Raw genomic sequence first — 19,389 nt, forward strand, 5'->3', positions numbered from 1 at the left:
ATAACATTCAAAACAGACTATTTTGCAAATGAGCAGATGGTTATTAGGCTGATTTTGAATAAATATACGAATATTTTTGTCATCTCTGACAGAAAAAGTCTGCATCCCTTCCATTTAAAAAGTTTAGGATTTCACACAGAATAAGACGCTGAATTTTGCCAAGACTCCCCCTGAAGCATCCTTGGTTCAGAAGTATCACAGTTAGGAGTTACAAACACACACAGCATTCGAAGAGAGACTTACCACTTTCATTGGCTGCACACAAACTAAAAAGTATTCTTAAAATTCTTGAAAAAAGAAAAAAGGGGAAAAAATATTTGTCTAAATGACTTCACCACCATAAACTCTTCTTGTATGCCCTTAGTCTAGTTATGCCAAAATTGCCTCAAGTCATTTGGCCACTGTGGTCATGCCCTTCACAAGCGTCTTCTGTGGGTACCCAGTCTGGCCAGCCACCTGTCTCACTCTCATGGAATCACAGAACATTAGGGGCTGGAAGGGACCTTGATAAATCATCTAGTCCAACCCCCCTGCCAGAGCAGGACCACCTAGAGTAGATCACATAGGAATGCATCCAGGTGGGTTTTGAATGTCTCCAGAGAAGAAGACTCCACAACCTCTCTAGGCAGCCTGTTCCAGTGCTCTGTCACAGCGCTCTCCTTTCTGTACTCTCAGATGCTCCACCTAGTCTCCAGCACCAGCCTCCTCTAGAAAGATCACACAGCAGTCCTGTCCTTTCTGCTGTGCCTAAAAGGCAAAAATAGGCAAAAAGATCCACCCCTTTAAGTTTTTCATCAGCTCCTGGACAGATTTGCCACCTTTTCCAGGTGCTTCAAAGCATCAAAGTGAAAACTCTCTCTCCCAATGGGTTGGAACAAGACCAACTTTGCTGCTGGCAGCCAAACAACACAATCTCCTCCTGTTTGGGCTAGTTTTCTGCACAGAGGCTCTGACAGAGGTGGTATTCACGTCTTTTTACCCCTACTAGCAGTCACTAAGGGAGTTAAGCTTTACCCTTTTAATTTTCTTTTTTCTGTCCAGATATGCAACTGAGCTGTCACAGGGCTGATGAGGTTAATTGCAGACAATTAACCATTTCCTAATTTGCATGAGTTTCATAGACAAGCAACACTTAGGATACCAAATCAAAGCAGGGGCTCCAAAGCTTCTAATGGGACAGAGCTCTAATTGCATTCCAGATACTCACCCATAAACTCAGCTGACTCAACATTTAAAAAAGACTCACCCCAATCTGTCATTCCATGGTCAGAAGTTAGAATAAATGCAGTTTTTCCATCATTTCCATAGAAATCATCAATCATTGAAGCAATTTCTTGTATACCCTCATCAACCTTTTTAATATTCTCCTTGTATTCCCTAGAAAAATAAGAAAAAAAAATGTTAGATTCAAGGTGGCTGTCGCACTTGGTATAAAGCAAGTTATCCATAGTCATAATGCCCAGTCCTTTGATTAGACAGCTTTATCCTCTACAGAACCTCAAGCTAAGAAAAGGCATCCTAGCTGTAAAATCTCTCCTCCTCTAACTCTTATGTGAAATACGAAATTGTCACAGCACAGTTTGAAGGTTCCTGAAACTACAGTCACAAATGGATTTTTATTTATATTTCAAGTCTGACCTCTCCTTGATTGAAGACTATAATTTAATCACCCACAGCTATTAGGCAAGTTAAAGAGAATGCCAAAACTAAGGAACTCTGGAAAACCCAAATGCCTTAAATTGTAATTTTCAAAAAATTACCTTAAGCCAGTAACTAAATCGCAAAGAAAAATCCCTCCATGCAGGAACTGTTTTGAGATGATTCACAGATCAGCACAGATACCAGAGTTTTGAGGGATAGAGGCTAAACCAAAAGTTTGTGGATTTTTAGGAAAAGTGACCATGATTAACTTTCAGCTAACTGATCTTCTATTTATTGCTGTTGCTAAAGTCAGTTTTAAAACTCTATCTTCAAAAAATCATAACAAAAAGAACATGAGACATACAGCAAGTATGAACTTTGGAATGATGCAGGAAATCAGAGCAAGGATTTTGAAAATATGCAAGGATCAAGAGATAACATCCTACATTCAAAGCATGTAAAGAAATTAAAAGAAAGTTCTCAAATAATGCACTTCAAGATGAATCGGTGTTGAATACTGTTAATCTAAACTTCTCTTTGTTCAAGTGTCCTAAGGAAAGCTAAAACATAACACTGGAATTTGCAACCACTATTCCTGAGCTTACTGTTGTCTATAAATTCATCCATACCATTTCAGCTATGAGGAATCCAAGAACTGTTTCCATTTTACATTTAAAACTGCGATTTCCTACATATCCTCTAGATTATGTGTTGACTATAAATAAGACCATCTGCTAAAAATCAGACTTGAGTACACAAGTATAACTAGGCACACTGTATATAGAAAAAATCTATCACTTCTACAGAGGAGACCTTAAAAACAAAACAAACCAAACAGAAAAATGCAGAACAGAAGTAATCACGATGACATATATGACCTATTGTAGAAACCCTCAAGACTAGAAGTCTTGTTTCAGGCTTGATAAATGGCACTGTTAAAAAAGTTACTGTATGCACTTAAAACTAGTAAGAAAGAAATGTTTAATTGCTCAATTACCTTGAGTTTGGCCGATGAGCATGTCCATTTGTGTCTATGCCTAGCAAATGCAGGAACAGAACCACTTTCTCTTCATTCAGTGCAGAGAACAATGTTTTATTACTTCTGGAAGAATTAAAGAAGCTCTGTATGGAATAAGCCATTAAGATGTTAATCTGAGTACAACGGAAAAAGATGATATGCTGCCTATTAAAACAAAAACACAGCTGTTTTCACATCAAAATACTAGTAGCTATCAGAGTTACGAAAGAGAAAAATTAATAACTTCCCAATTTATTTCTTGGAGTATAACAACCATCAGTATAGTCAGTCCAAAGTTTCAGCTTATCTAAGGTAACACTCCTCAGAGGCTGAGGGGTCCTTGCTGGGTTTTGGGGAGGGGGTGTGTGTTTTGTTTTGGGGAAATTTTTTTTTGGGGGGGTGGGGTGGGGTGTTGTCTGTTTGTTTGTTTTCAGTTTCTTTAGGCAGAAATACCACATAACTGCATATCATCCCTTCTTTGCCTCCTGAATAATCACAATGATGAACCACTCCAGAGCATCACTTAGGGCTTTACATTTCCATTGATCTATCAATTTCAAGCTGGAAGCAAAGGTCTCAAATACTCTTCCTTTGGAAGCAGGTTCTGCAGGACTGAGATACCAAGCTATAGCTTGTTTGCAGATATTTAATTAAAACAGAACAAAACAAGACATGCTTTGCAAATACATGAACTACAGAACATACACATGTCCTACTTAAGCATCCCTCAGGCAGATGCCAGGGGGGATTTTCCCCTTAGATTGAATGAGTCTTGACATGGCTATTCTGTATTAGACCAGCCATATTACAGCAATGTGAAATGCAGGCAGACAGCTATTCCAACATGATCTCCTTAGTAACAGCACTGCCCAAGGAAACAAAGTTGGGTAGGGTTTTGAACAAAACCCCCTCACATTCAATAGCAATATAATTATTTTGATGGAGATTTCTGTTTCCCACAGGGTCTGTCCACCTTCACGTATTTGAGCACAAACTGAAGAAGCCTTCCAGAGCACACCAGTAATTTGCAGGATACAGTATAATTCTGTTTTCCTATTTTTAATTAAGAAAAAGGAATCATAGAATGACTAGGTTGGAAAAGACCACTAAGATCATCAAGTCAAATCAACACCACCATGCCCACTAAACCATGACCCAAAGTGCCACATCTGCACGTGTTTTTTAAACACCTCCAGGGACAGTGACTCCACCACTTCCCTGGGCGGCCTGGTCCAATGTTTGACCACTCTTTCAGTAAACAAATTTTTCCTAATGTCCAATCTAAACCTCCCCTGGCACAACTTGAGGCCATTTCAGCTGGCTGTTGACCACCTTCCCCATGTCCTTTTCTGCCAGGCAGCTTTCCAGCTAACAGGAAACTCTGAAAATTAAATTCTAAAATGTAGATCAGTATTAGAAGGCAGGTATTTGTCTAGCATGGATTAACTAAGTGAAAGAAACCGTTGTGAGGAAGGCAAGGCCTGAGCTTCTCCTCTCCCACCAGATGAGTCTCTGTGACATACCAAAACCCCACACCTCCAGACCCAGCCACCTCATAACACAGAGCAGCAGCAGCCGGAAGAACTTGTCCAACCTCTGGGTAATTAAGAACAAGATGACAAAAGGAAGATGAGTGTAACCTAAGATGTGGCATCTTTTCCCAGAGCAAATAGCAAACTTCATTCCATGGAACTTTTTTTAAATGATTTACTAAAAAAATAAAAAATAATCAAATACAAAGTTCACCACACCGTGTTACCTTAGACTGATAAAAGTGGCAAGTAAGTAGGTAGAACATATAACGGTAGGGGCAAAGACCACTTCACCTTACTCTGGAGGCTGCTGAACTGTTTGCCCAGCACTATCCTTGTATCTCCTTGCAGCCTGCTAAAGGCCTCTTCTTTTTGGTACTCAGCATTCACAAAACTTGAGACCTAATGCCACTCCACACCAAGCCACCACTATATGTTAACTGTATCTTTCTGTCTCAATTTTTTTCGTTTCCCTTGTATTTGTTCTGTTCAGTAATATTACCTCCCTCGTATATTTAAGCCAAATGCCACCAAGAAGTTTCAGGGATGGGAGTAAACAACAAAGAAGCTCAGAGTACTCAGTTTCTCCATTCTCAAGCCTAGCTAAGGAGAGATCTCATCGCTGTCTACAACCGTCTTCTGGGAGAGTAAAAAGAAGATTGAACCAGACTTCTCAGAGGACCTTGGTGATGGGACAAGGGCAAACCCACAATTTGAAATGTGGGAAATTCCAGTAAGATAAATACACTTATTAAAATTATTTTTTAAATCATAACTGTAGCCAGATTTTAGAACAGGTGCTCAAGAGATTGTTGAATTTCTGCCCTTGAAGATGCTCAAAACCTGACTAGTCAAGGCCTGAGCAGCCTGCTCTAACTGGACCTCCTTCATGCAGGGAGTTGGATTCCATCACTACTACAGCTTTCTTCCAATGTTCTTTTTCTATGATTCTGGCAACTAACAACAAATAATGCCCTGCCTACAACCCATAATGCAATTTAGTAAGATCAGCAATAAGTTTCCCATTAAAACAATCACAGTAAACTAAAGTTAATTATAATGTAATACTAATTAAAATATTACAAGAGAAGTTTGGTTACAACTATGTGAAATCTTTTAGTATCATCTCCTTCCTTGGATGGGAGAAAGCAAAAAAAGACTATCTATAAGGGCTAGCAAATACATGACTTACTGATATCTGAACAAAATATGGACTCCATAGATGCTTAACATGAGTTGCTGGGATCATCTGTTCCCCCAAACAGAGACCTCCATGAAAGCATGATCCTTTAACAGAGCTGATAAACTGTTGCTGACTATATGGATGTACAGGGAGAAAGAGATCAAACAAACTTTCTCCTTTCACAAAGCTCTTTTATACATAAATCCAGGATAGCTTAATTAAATTGGTTGATTAAAGCTGTGCATGCTGATTTGAGCTGATGTGAGAGTTTAAATAGTTATGCCAGTTTTTAGATGTAAAATAAATGTACAAATGCTGCGTTTATATCAGTTGAGCATGCTTATGCACAAGACTCCCTACACATACTTAAAATACACCATTCAACCATTGTACTGTTAGTTACAGCAAAGCTATCTGTATTGAAATCCACTGGCAGAAATCAACATCCTATCATGGCACTGTCTGCAGAGTTTCAAAGTTTATCTGCAGAGTTTCAAAGTTTAACATCATTCGGTTCTGCACTCCAGCCCCGACCCTGCACAGAAGGGACAGCCTGAATCCTTGATCTGGCCTTCTTCCAGCCGAAAGGGGCCAAAGGAAGAATAAAGTACTGTGTTCAAAATAAGAAAAAAAAAAAAAAAACACCCCAAAAATTTGCCATCTGCACCTGCATGTCCATTTAAGCCAGAAGACATCAACTGAGTATCTTCAGTGTATCCTACCCTGTGGTCATAATAAGTTCTAGTTAGACCATTACTGGGACTCATCTCCAAGACTGTTAGAGTTCCTGGAATTTTAATTATTTTACCCTAAAAAATTAGTTCAATCTTATAAAACTGTTTTTCACAAAATAATTAAAAAATCAGAAACATATTAAAAAAAAGACCTTTTTTTTTCCCTGTTAATTAACCTAGACTCCTAGTATTTTGCTCCCTAATTTTTCTTTAGCAGACTCAAACTATGATGTAGGCAAAGTTTATTTAACTGAGAATCATCGGGCCTCATCACACTAAATTACACTCAGTCCCTTAATTATTTTGAAGGCTTCTAAAAGAAAAAAAAAAAAAAAGTAAAACCAAAAATCAGGAAAAAACGCCAGGAAAAATCTGAATTACTGAGTTTTAACCCAGCTGCTCATAAAACCCCCACCCAGCCTAGTCTATACTCAATTTTCCCTGTCCCAAGAAGGGGCTAGTATCACCTTGTACCATGAGCAGATATGACAGGAACTATCAAATATCACACATTTTTTCCTCCACTCATGATTTAAGCAGTCTGCTTCTGACCCATACAAATACAAACTAGTCAGAGTTTCACATCTCCTGACCAACAGAATTATCATTAGTTACTCTTATTTAAGAAAACAAGCAACTTCAGGGTGCCAGTGCTAGTAGCCCAAACGTTAATTAGCCATTCTCTATTCTATCCCCATCTTTTTTGGGGCAGAGGAAGCCAGAAGTGGCCCTCATTATGCTTGGGACCTGCTGACTACACAGTACAGAGGGAGGGAGTACACCTTAAGTACCTTTTACTTCCTAAAGAGGCAGAAATCCAGGGACCACTTTGCCCAACATAGAGTTAAATGATATGACATTAACTACTTGAGACAAAACTCAAAGGAGAAAAAAAAATGTTGGCAGAGCAGAATTTAGATTTTCAGCAATTATCACTGTTACTATATATAAATCTCACAAGCATAGCTGAGAGTTTGTTTGAGTTATAACAGCAGAGTGACCTCAGGTCAGCCTCAAGTTTCATGCTTCTGAAGCAATCATTGACATGAAATTGAAGAGATGACTTATGGAATGTTTTACAGCAGTCAATCAAGTCCTATCCATTCACAGCATGAAATTTAGATAGGCAAAATAAGTCATTAAAATAATGGTGCTGGGTCCAAGGAAAAAGTCATCAGTAATGACATTTATATCAAGTGTATCATTATAGTTTGAAAGAAGAAATGCCATTAGGTGTTTTGAAGCATAAGAAAGGCAGTAGCACCCTCACATACCTGTGCAGATCCAAATGACAGCAGGGTATAACTTTAAGACAACAGCTATTCAAGTGTAATTGACAGCCTAGTTCGATTTGTATTATTCATACACTTTACAACACACAAGCTGGCACAAGTGCACTTTCAGGGAGAGGATGGCAGTTAGAAAAAACCTCTTTTCACCTGCAAACTCAGAAAATCACTTCTTTTGAAAATTAGTAAACTATAATGAACTTTTCCACCCTACATCACTGTTTAAAGCACACCCACCCTTGGCTTCCTAACACACATGCTGATTTGGTTTATTGATTTATTTGGCCTTATTTCTGGTTTGATTTGATTTATGCTGGTTAACTAATGTTAATGCATACAGCCCCGAGATTTTGTGAAGAAGTTTTATTAAGTATTAAATCTCTTGCTGCACTGACACAGATATTTGTACACCAATACCCACTACCAGCATTCCGTAATGCAGGACAAGTGAGGTAGCATGGAATAACATCAATATAGGAATTAATGAATAATCAGAAACTACGTGCCTTGGACTATTAATACTTACAGTGACAGCATCACAGAAAACAACAGTCGTGAACCAGCACTGACTGAAGTCAGCTGAGCAGAGCACCACATGAAAAAGTCACACTGCTTCAGGGCCTAAGCTGGCTCTGCCCCCTCAAACTAACCATGACTCCTCTGGCAGCCACAGCACAGCGTGAACCACAGTAGATAATCAGGAGCCAGCTACGGGCATCAGAACAAGTCACATTGTATAATTACAGTGGGTACAAGCCTGACAAAAATTTAAGTCATTAATATTGTCCATTTCTTTCTCATAATGAAGACTTACACTTCTGTCATACCGTAATACTTGTTATAAAATCCTTAACTAACCACATTCAAGATTTTAAAGGGTCTGTAGTACTCTAAGATGTGTTTCAAATTGTATGCAAATTTAAGACTAAGAAAAGCCCCAAATTTTTTAAACAGTACTTTTATTAATGTTAGAGTTTTTTATTAGCATTGAATGACAAATACTTCCTCTAAGCTTCCAATACACTAGTCATGATGATCGATTCAAGTAATTTTTACTTATGACCCCAACTGATAGGTCTTTCAAAGATTTCTTACTTTCCAGTTCTATGATAAAAGTTAACATGTTCTATGATAAAGTTAACATCCAGCTGTGCTTTTAATACAGAGGTAACATAAAAAGATTCTCTGCTCACCTTGACATGATCAAAAACCCATGTGTCAAGCTTGGCTGCATCTTGTGCTCCAAAGTCTTCACTTTCTGCCGTGTAACAAAACGTATAAACGTGATCTCCAGTAGCACCTGAAAAAACAATATAGATGGAACAGGAGACATAGAAAAGTTTTCTTTCTTTTCTCATACTTAAAAACATATGAATATTAATGCATGAGAGTAGAAACCTATCAATAATAACAATCTCGAGAGAATCAAAGAAGTTTTCTCCCTATTTTAAGCTTTTCCACCATTTATGTTTTTTTGAAGCCTGGATACCATTTTAACTCATTAGCTTATCAACGCCTCAGAGGAATAAGGAACAATGTTGTCCAGTATGCTCAGGAGAGGAAATAAAGTATGAAAAAGCAGATAGGAGTAGAACAAATCCCAATCAAAGCAAATTAAACAGAATTTAGTTTTGAAACAAGGAATTTCACTGAGAAACTTGTAACAGAGGAAACCACACATTAAGAGCCTTGTTTGAACATGCTTTTTTGGTGGTTTTTTATTTGTTTAAGAAAATGTACTTGGCTTTTGGTTGTTAAACTGAATCATACAAGACAATGCCCCATCAGTGAGGCCTTTTACACAGGAAAACATATATCACATATAAGGAAGGCAATAGGAGGAATGTAACTTAGTTACTGTACATCAATTGGAGGAGGCAACACAGTATTGAAAGCCAAGTGGACAACTTCAGAAAGACAATATTCAAAGTCTGCATCTTTAAAACATTTGTTTAAAAATATGAAAGGTAGAACTACTGGATGATGTTCAGGCATAAAGTACAACGTGAGGGCCACTGATGTGAAATTACAGCATCTGGACAAGGCAATTTTATTCTCTACTCACTGTCAAGAAAGCAAAGCAGAGGAAGGGTAGGGCGAGAAGATAAATACCTAGAAGAAAGTAAACTTCTGAAGTCCTGGAAAAATCTGAAGTCAGGTGGGGTTTAATAAAATAATTCAGTCAATGGCTGAGCTGTTACAGCTCGGGGATTCTATTTCTACCACGACTATGTAAGCTCCCAGAGGGAAAAATGTTCTTCAATCAGTTGATGGTCAGAGAGAACATAATCCATTTGCTGGATGTCACAATTATATAATGCAGTTTTGTAAGCTTCCAGGCTTGTGAATGAACTAACATCCCAGTATAAAGGAGCTGTTTAACCAAGATTATGTCCAAACCCACAAAAGGAATGCAGGTATTTCAGGCCAGGAAGATGAAAGGTGGCACAGATTTTCTGGTGCAGCTTCCCCCTGTCCCCCAGGAGACATTAGTACTACTTATAACCCAGAACACTCACTGCAGTTCTCATGGTCTGAAAGAAAAGGAAGAAAATACTCCCAGGCATTAAAAAGTGATTTAAGGAGCTCCAGTTGGTGGATAAATGAGTTCAAAAGAAGAAATAAGCCCTGGCCATCACTGTCAGGATGACTGATGGTCTAAGAGGGGTAGAGCGCTGTACTGTTTTTCTACAGTGTCAAAGCAAACCCACGAAGACCTGTCTTTGAGAGGTGCCACACCAAAACAAGCCAAATGAAAGCATGAAGTTTGCAGACCTGGCAAAGGAACACATCTACTACCAACCCATTTCTAATTTCTAGCAGAATGAAAAAATCCCCACCCAACCCTACATTCTATAAAGAGAAACAGTGGCAAAGTGAAGTCTACTAGGAAAGTTTTGGAGTGCCTGCATAGCTTACAAAATAATTGGTTTTGTTTTTTTTAAATAAGAAACCCTACTAGTCAAAATGTTACAAAATACTATTTTATTTCTGTCATTTGAGAAGTGCCAGGCAACAGTATGCCCAATACTTTCTTTTAAGTCTGGGGATGAGGAAGCAAAGATGGGATAGAGAAGCAGAAGGAAGCCAGGGATGAAGCTGCCCTTTAGAAGTGAGCATAGAGCTCTGCTGGGTTTGGTGCTGCCATCACACTCAGGGAAATAATGGAGGTGCCAGAAATTCCCACACCAGGTACCACTTATTCCTATTGCAGACTTGTCTGGCACATCATCTAGCCCTCAGCATCAATATTCAAATGTTAGGATCAGGGATCAAGATACTACCCTCTTACAATACGATTTATGTCCTGCGGTAAGCAAAGCACTCACTCTGCTAGCGGGACAGGTCCTGAGTCTGACAAGCCTTTCATGGGTCAGAGCCCAGACCAGCAGGAGACTGTCGCTAGCAAACCTGGCAGGCACAAAAGAGGGGGAGGAAAGAACGGGGGCACAAGGACAGTCAGACGCTGAGCCAACAGTGTGGGCATCAGAGAGCTGTCAAACACAGCCAGGTGAGGAGTATGAGAAATTCTGCATTTTTCTTGGTGCACTGTAGGAACAAGGAACTAGAAAAGGAGACTGAGAGGTCTGTCTGTCCAGAATAACCCTGACAAAGGTTTGTCCTGGTTGTCCCCATGGTCTTGATGATACCCTTCTTCATACTCAAGCTAAACAACAAGCCTAGCCTTGCTGCTAGTTTCTAAGAGAGAGAAGGGGAAACTGTGGAACAAATAGCAATCTGGGTACAAAGGACTAATATCTACTTCCCTTAACAGAAGTAACAACCTCAGCTCATTTTTCAGCATGGCATTTAATAACCTGGATTATACTCCAATCTAGACCCACAACAAAACAGTACAAGACTGGACTGTTCAAGTCAAACCTCAAATTCTAGCAAGTCTAGAAAAAAAACCTCAAAATTTTAAGGAGCATTCTGGAAATAAAATAGGCATTTTCAAAGTACATTATTTTCAGATAATTTCAAGGTCCTAATCTAAAAAGAGTCTAGAAAGTAAAGTTAAAATTAGCACAATGAATTTGTGTAGCTTAAGTAAGTTTAACTATTAGAAACTAACACCTTTCAAACCTGCTTAAAACATAAGTAAACTGCACACCAGTTCCAAAGGTACTTCAGACATTTTTTTCAAACTAAAACACCAACCACACAGTGATTGAGACTTCAACAAATTTAGATTTCATGCATATTTATTTTGATATTGAAAGATATCTGTGAGCATTTTATTTACCTTCTCTATAGAATCCTCAACCATTTCATTGAAATAATTATTTTATGACAGGAAAAGGACCTGAAGAATATCGACAATGACAGGAAACAAAGGATTTTTCTCTCCTTCCCAAAAACCAGCCCACGTTACATACTCTTCATGTATCATCCAATAGAAGCGGTGAAACAGTTAATAAAATTCTGAACATTTTGGTGTGATAAGACACACACAAGAAAAGTCCTGTGACCTCACTAATTTGCAACACAGAAAGAGGGAGAGAAATTAAGCTATGCTCCATGATCTCCCCTTTGGCATTTTTGTAAAAGTAAAGTTAAAGAACAAAAACTTGATACCATTCCTTTCTGTATTCTAAAACTTTTCCTCTTTGGAAGAAGGGGAAATACATTTTTCTACTAAAAGAAATTAACCTACCTTTCTACCATGAGAAACTAGGATTCGTTTTCACATACAGCATCTACTTCTCAGATATAGTGCTGCACTAAACCTTTCTCAATTTGGGGGGATTTTACTCCCCCTGCAAAAGAAAGCTCCATTGCTGATGCCACTCAGAACGAGCCATATTGAGAGACACAGCAACACTACGGCATTACCCTTGCACATCTCTCCAGATAACACCAAAGCCACTTCCGAGTCCTCTGCTTATCTTCTTACTCAAACAAAACTAGTAGAAGGACAGGGCTCTGAAATTCTCGAATTCCCCAAATACTTTCCCAAGAACATATCTCCAAAAATGTAAATAATCTGTGCAAGTGCAGCGTACTACCTTTCCCATCTCCCCAGCCACCATCACAATATTCCCAAACACAAGCTGTAATCTGAGGTCATGGGAAATGATCAAGAGATATTTTTACAGCTTACCATAACCTTATGAGGATTGAGCAAAGAGCAGAAAAGAGGTGTTGTGGGGTGGGAATATCAGCAGGAGAGGGGTAAGAGACTGGAGTTCAGAAAAAGTTCAAGAATCATCATGAGAAATATGGTGTACACATTTTCGAAACCAATATCAGATTCCACTCCTATCCTGCCTATCACATTTTTCTGATTTGTCAATGTCAATAGTTAGAACAGAACAGCAGCATACGCCCCTACCTTGTCCCCTTTTCACTTCAGTCTCTTTTATTCTGAGACTACGGGAAAGGGTGTATATGCCCTCATTCTTTCAATAACAAAATGAAATTAAACTAGGAGACCCTTTAAATCTTTGAAGTGTTGCTCAGCAACCTCTGCATGCTCAAAGACCAATTGCACTGGGCTGACAAGACTTCAACGCACTTCACACCTTACGGAAAAGACCTCAGCTTCAGGAATAGTGCCAGGCAGTTCCTACTTGAATATAGTTCTTCCCTTTACATGTTATTGATCTGGAGTAGAAGCAGAATAACCCACAATAAGCTCAGACACTCAAAAAGCACAGCAGCAGTTCTGTCACCTGACTCACTAGGAGCTGCATGCAGAGGAAGAAAAACCCCAGCTGCAGGCTTGCAAACAAATCTTTAAACCTCAACCGAAGAAAAAAAATATTAGGTCCTTTTAACTAAGGGTGTATTTCCTTAGTATGCTGATAAAATCAGGTAAGACCTATTTAAATGGATGGGTAATAAGCACGGATATCTTCTTTAAAAGCTTGCTTCTTTTCTCCACCCAGTCTTGAATTCACAAACTAGAAATCAGGTATACACAAATATACAAACTGGAAATACTTCATTCACCTCCTCTAACTCAAAAATTGTAAATGTCTCTATTGTACTACCTGATAACTATGTGTTAAAGATTCACAAAGTTTAAACCTTACCTTTTGCAAACATTGGCAAAATATCTGGGCTTCCCCAGCTCCAAGTATATTTACTTTCATTGAAAACAGAGTCAAATTCCACTGGATTCTCCTTCCATCCTGTTAAAAAAAAATATACATGGATTTAAATGGGCATGCCAGAAGATCTCATTGACTGCCAAGACTTATAGTCTATGCAAAATGGTTTTGTTTTTTTAAAGCTTCCCTTCTGTTATTTCACAACGAACTCCACTTTGTGAGTCTTGATTTTACTTCCATTTCAACCTCTATTTACAACTAGTCCCCCATTCATTAAATGAGCTGAAAACTTAAGCCAGACAAAACACACAGCTGGTTTACCTTCTAAACAGCTAAGATTCTCCTGAATTCTAAATTTCCAGTTGTCTGAACTCCGCTTTTGGCATTTTAGGCAATAAATTAAACACTCATATACCACATTTCCAGCAGTCATGCTCTACCTCATCACAATACAACCTTCAAGATCTTCTTTCCACGACAAGGCAGCTGACAGAAATATAAAGATGCTCTTAATGGCAATTCCTGCCAATCCTGCATTTGTAGCAGATATCAGAAGGAAGAACCTGTTGCTTAGGAAGATGGACAAGACCAAGTAATTCCTTTTAACTCCCCTGTCCAAAACCAACACACATCACAAGCGTTCAAGTCTGAAAGCCTGGGGGAAGTCAGAGGACCACACAAAAGACCAAGTCAGTAATGTGAAGGCTTGTTCCACCATATTAACCACCAAGCACGCAGTAACAACTAGCTTTGCACAAAACACACAGTTGTGGGTTTTGCTTTCTTTTGCTACTGATTCTCCAACTCAAACCAGCAATGGTTCAGCTACGACACTGCAGTTCACTTCTCATTTGCAACATCTACTTAGCCATCTCCCATTACATCCCAAATGATAATGAAAATCCCTGTCACATGAAGAGGTGACTCCATAAAATACTTCCACTCTTAGACTCAGGGTGCTAAATTTTACCATGTTACAAAATATTAACTTATGTAAGCTATTTTCATCGCTATCAATACTAAGAGTGAGAAATCCATCCAAAGTGATCCTTTTCCATATAATCTTGGTATACAAACCACTATGCTGGTATGTAACAACAAACCCCTAGAAGCCCAGTACATCACTGAAACACCTTATTTTGGAGGACAGCTTTAGGACCAGCATACCTTTAGCAACTGCACTGACATCTTCATAAAATCCAGCTATCAGCGCAACGTGCCCTGGCCTGGATTCTGTTGGGACCCGGGTGTGAGAGATTCCCCAGCTGCCATTATTCTCTAGAATACCCCTGAAAACAGGATACAAGGTAGTTAATGCTTATGACTTCTTGAAAGTACAATGAATTGCAGATAAAAAGTGACAGGCAGATGTGAGGCAAGAAATGCAAAAAAAAAACCACCCCAGACTAAAACAGATTTTCACTACTACCTGCTGTGCAGCAAAACAAGCAGAACATTAACCTGCAAGTAGCTTTATATTATAACACCCCACAGAGAACATTACTGTGTGGCCCATCAGCACTGCAAACAGAGGAGTTTAGCTGGTGTTCTAATATACTCAGAATTAACATACCATTTTTGGAGGTTTTTTTGCATTTTCTGCTGTATCTTCCTTTTTTTTCCCCCTAACAGACTGTTTCTGCCTGGTGTGACTTTTCTTTGTTCTTTCCATTTAGCTTGAAAGTGTCTGGTTCAATCTTCGCTTCATCATTAAATATGCTCTATTATAATTAGCTCTTGTGACTGCCTTTATCTCTGCTGAATATCGGAAGCCAGCATCAAGAGATTTTAAAAACCATGTAAATCTAAGGTGCAAATCATTTCAGCAACATGGAGAAAATTTAAATCAATTTTGTATCTTCTGCAATTACACCAAAGTGAAGGAGAAAACCTTCTCACCACATATACATAAATACATAAATTGTCTAGGGATTATGCACAAACAATAGTTATAACAGATAAAAAGCAAAGAAAATGGACGATAAAGCCCAAGTGTAAGAAACAGCCTCAACTACCCTTGTCTGCTGAAGATACGAGCAGCTGGAGCCTGCTGGAGAACAAGCAGTGAGTATTACCATATGCTGTTTTCTTGTCTCCATCTTCTGGAAGAAGAGAAAGCTTCACTGTCCACTGGGAGAGCAAGGAGAAAAAGAACGAAAACAAAACACACCAGGACATACCTCATACTAACTTTTAGGAAAAAAGCAGCAGAGTCTTCTGATCAAATTCAAAGCAGTTTTTAAGAGTCAAATCTACCAGGAAATTGTATTTTTGTTGTTTATTACATAAGCTACAAAATTTGCTATATGTTTATCAGATGTGATTTAGCCCAAGTGATTCCAAATTCATGCTTTGTTATTTTATTTTTAATAGAGATTTTATACAATTGTTAATTACAAGATCTGTACACTCAGCTCTAAATGTATTTCTTACTAATGAAGTAAGAATCAAACCACAACCTAAAATTTCAGGCTGCACTCTAAGCTTGCAGAATTCACAGTCTACCTGTTGGGGGTTTTTTAACTCATTTTAGACCTCACGTTCTCAGGCCTACTTGAGAGCTCACAGGACCATTTGGAACATCCCAAATATTACAGTGAAAATTGTAAAAGGTGATATCACACTCTGCTATATAATCTCAGCTAGGTTTTAGCCACGTTGTCCTCAAAAAAAAAGTATTAATTTGAAAAAAGGAGCTAAGTATTAGTTAAAGTGGTTTCTAATTTATTCTCACTGGAGAGTCTGATCAAAATGTGTTGCAGTAGCATCAGTGGAAGTCTTAAGACATAACACTTTTGGCCTTCCTCACACTTCATTGTCACAATAGGTAGGAAATTGTTTTAATTAGAATTTGATTTCTATTGAGTTGGAAAAGAATCCCTTACCTTTGCTTTTGTAGGACAGTATCACAAGATCTGAAATCAACAATAACACATACCAAGCGGAAAAAAATACAGCCAGACACTGTCATTTACCTGTTCAAAATTCAGTTAGCTATTTTGAATTATTTCAAAGCCTTTTACTCAGAAGAGCCACTTAAAAATAACTAATTTCCTTGACAGTATAAACATTAGCTACCCATAACAATAATAATGAATAGGATATAGTAATATGGCTGAAACATGACAGGCAAGGAAGATAATATCTTCCCTGAAATCCCCACCACAGCAGTTCAGATCACCTATTGTCCCTCACAACTATCACAATATTGCTGAAAAACAGATTTTTTCAAGAATATTTGTAAGAGAAAAGACTGGGTACTTGGCATATATCAGCCAGCAATCTGTTCCAAGCCTAATGGATATTCATTATTAATTTTATGTACCTACTAAAACTTTGCTTCTATTTATAGCATATTACTACAAGAATGTTTCTTGCTCATTTAAAGATAATCTTTCTTCATTAACAACACAGTAGTTCCCAAAGTGCTCCACCTGGATGAGACAAGCGATCTGGCTGTTGCCTGTTACTATAAAGATAAGGGACTGAACACTTGGCACTTAAGAATGAATGTGCAAAAAAAAGTGAACTTTATACTAACTTGCGTGTACTTTGGCTTAATATTATTGAAAAAGGAAAGATCAGGCAGCAGTAACTTGGCACAATAAAAAAGGAAACACTTCCAGCAACCAACATCTGATCTTGTCGACCTGTTTACAAGGCTAACTTAAGGAAGCTGTGTACATCAAAGGTTCGGTCACAAAACAGAGCCTCTTGCTTCAAAATTGTAGCAGTATACGTAACAGCGCTGAAAATATGCCCTGGACTGCTGGCCCTCCACCTTTCAGAAGGTACAACATGCCACATGGTTTTTAATTTTCATTATCTCTCTCATACATGTGCTCATACACGTACGTACACGCAGAATGAGAGACAAGAGAAATACAGATAGCACTCCAAGCCTCTACTGGCATTTTACTCCACGCAGTGACCTACCGGCATCTTTGCTTGTTACAAGGCAGTTCTCCCCCTCCATTCACCCATGTACTTTCAGCGCAGGTGACAATGTTTTAATTTACAGATTATGAAACAGAAAGTCTGTAACTCCACAAACAAGGTAAAGCAGAGACAGCAAAAGTGCAAACTTCCCAACACTGGACAAACTAATACTTGGTTTAACTTTTTATTTCTAGATAGGTGCGATAATGCTGAATGGCTGAAACTGAAAAACTCAAACCATTTAATGGCAAAAATATCCACTATAACTCTTTCCTAGCCACCACTCATCACTGCTGCTAGTGATGGGGCCATTACGGCCCTTGTTGGTGCAAAAGACCAACAGTTTTACTGCTAAGAGAAGAAACTGCTCTGGAGCAAGCGTGAAGTCCACTGCTAAAAGACAACATGGAAAACTCACACTGATGTTGCAGGCACCTTCCAGCAGCAGACAGCACCTTACAAAAATACTAACAACAGGAAAGGCAGGTACAAGTAATCCCATATAAGCTGGCAAGGGCTGTAGTGAGGGCTCCTCAGATTTTGGTAGCAGACTGCAAACACCCTAACAGCTTCAGGTGATTGATTATTCAGGTTTGCTCTGATATTCAAGTCAGATCAGTGCTATTACATAAAAGCAGTCCTATTTAATACTGTCTACTTTTAGTCTAAGAAATGATTTGTCTTATGATCAAACAATTATCTTGATATAAGGGAACACGGAACATTGGTGAAAATAGTTTCAAGCACTCGAGGATATGACTTTTAACACTTTTTTGGCAAGATTAGTTTTTTTGCAATCTTAAACAAAATCATTCCATTAGGCAATCAGACACACACTAGAGAGCATAAGGTAGGCAGCAGGGTCAGGCACGCAGGAAGGGCGGAACAAATAGGAAGTGGCAACCTGCTGTTAGATCCATTCAAGCCATCTTTTTTAATCGCTCCTTAAAAAGCTTCATCAGTAACTTAGAATTAGAAGACAAGTGTGTTAATGAACTACTACTCCTGAACGGAACATCCAGGCAGCAGTTTAAACTAATGACTCCGTTAGGCTACCGAATTGATACCATGCTGATGTGAACAGAGAAAGTTCACACTCCTCTCAGTTACCGGCAGCTGTAGTTTTCAGAGGACAATACTGACTCAATTTAATCTGTTTGTGGTTTAGCAGCTTTACTGACAACAAGGGACACCAACTCAAATTCATGCATTTCTGCAGAGTATAACTCTGCAAAGTTTTTTACTTCAAAGTCAGAGGGAAGGCAGTACCCAAGCCACCACAGTTGCTGTCGTTCTCATGTTCTCTTTTCAACATTACATAGAGCTCCCCCCAGAAGTGAAATCTTCTGGATCAGTAGTGTTTTCAGATGCACTTACCGCAGGTACGGTGCTTGGGATGTATCATTGCTGTTCAATTCATACAGCAAATCTGCCCGCAGACCATCAGCAACAAAGAGGACGAGACGTTTTGCCGGAGGTGGCAGTGGAGTCTGCTGAGGAGTCATACCATGAACCAGGGGAGAGCTGAAGTAGATGTCAAAAATGGAGACCAAGAACACAAAATGCACAAGGAGACCAGCGAGTATGAAGACTGTTACAGCCATGGCAACAGCGGGCTGGCCAGGCGAAGTCCAACACTGAGAGGGAGTGAAAAAAATAAAGTTAGGCAGATGAGACTTATCAGAATCAATATTTATTACATCTGTTACAGAACAAGAGTACCATAACCACAGTCATTACCCAGGACCCACAATCAATCTCTGCTTCTAACAAACTTCTTTTCCCAGAAGTTTTGGTTAAAAGTCACTGCATGGTTAATTCAGACTTTCAGATAGTCATTATGTCTCAGCAACCCCTCTCTGGTGTTTAGTGAGGTATCAGATGGCTTCAAAATACCATCGAAACAAGCCCATTTGCTTGACACAGTAGTTTTTTGTTACCTACATCAGTGACAGAAGACTCAGGCAACACAATGTCTCCATGAACACACTACCCTC

At 38.8% G+C, this 19,389-nt stretch overlaps 1 protein-coding gene across 1 annotated transcript in view; it reads right to left on the bottom strand.

Annotated features, from left to right (window-relative positions):
* PIGN (phosphatidylinositol glycan anchor biosynthesis class N) overlaps positions 1-19,022 on the bottom strand; it is a 96,510-nt gene extending 77,488 nt beyond the window's left edge. The window contains exons 1-6 of the mRNA XM_086468904.1: positions 18,770-19,022; positions 14,621-14,742; positions 13,436-13,534; positions 8,591-8,697; positions 2,639-2,763; positions 1,247-1,377 (exon numbers count right to left, since the gene is read on the bottom strand). Coding sequence (XP_086325030.1) covers positions 1,247-1,377; positions 2,639-2,763; positions 8,591-8,697; positions 13,436-13,534; positions 14,621-14,742; positions 18,770-18,996 — 811 coding nt within the window. The 5' untranslated portion in view covers positions 18,997-19,022. The remainder of the gene's footprint in view (positions 1-1,246; positions 1,378-2,638; positions 2,764-8,590; positions 8,698-13,435; positions 13,535-14,620; positions 14,743-18,769) is intronic.
* Between the last annotated feature and the right edge of the window lie 367 nt (positions 19,023-19,389).

This window comes from Leptosomus discolor, chromosome 8, assembly GCF_034619465.1.
Source record: "Leptosomus discolor isolate bLepDis1 chromosome 8, bLepDis1.hap2, whole genome shotgun sequence".
Lineage (NCBI taxonomy): Eukaryota > Metazoa > Chordata > Aves > Leptosomiformes > Leptosomidae > Leptosomus > Leptosomus discolor.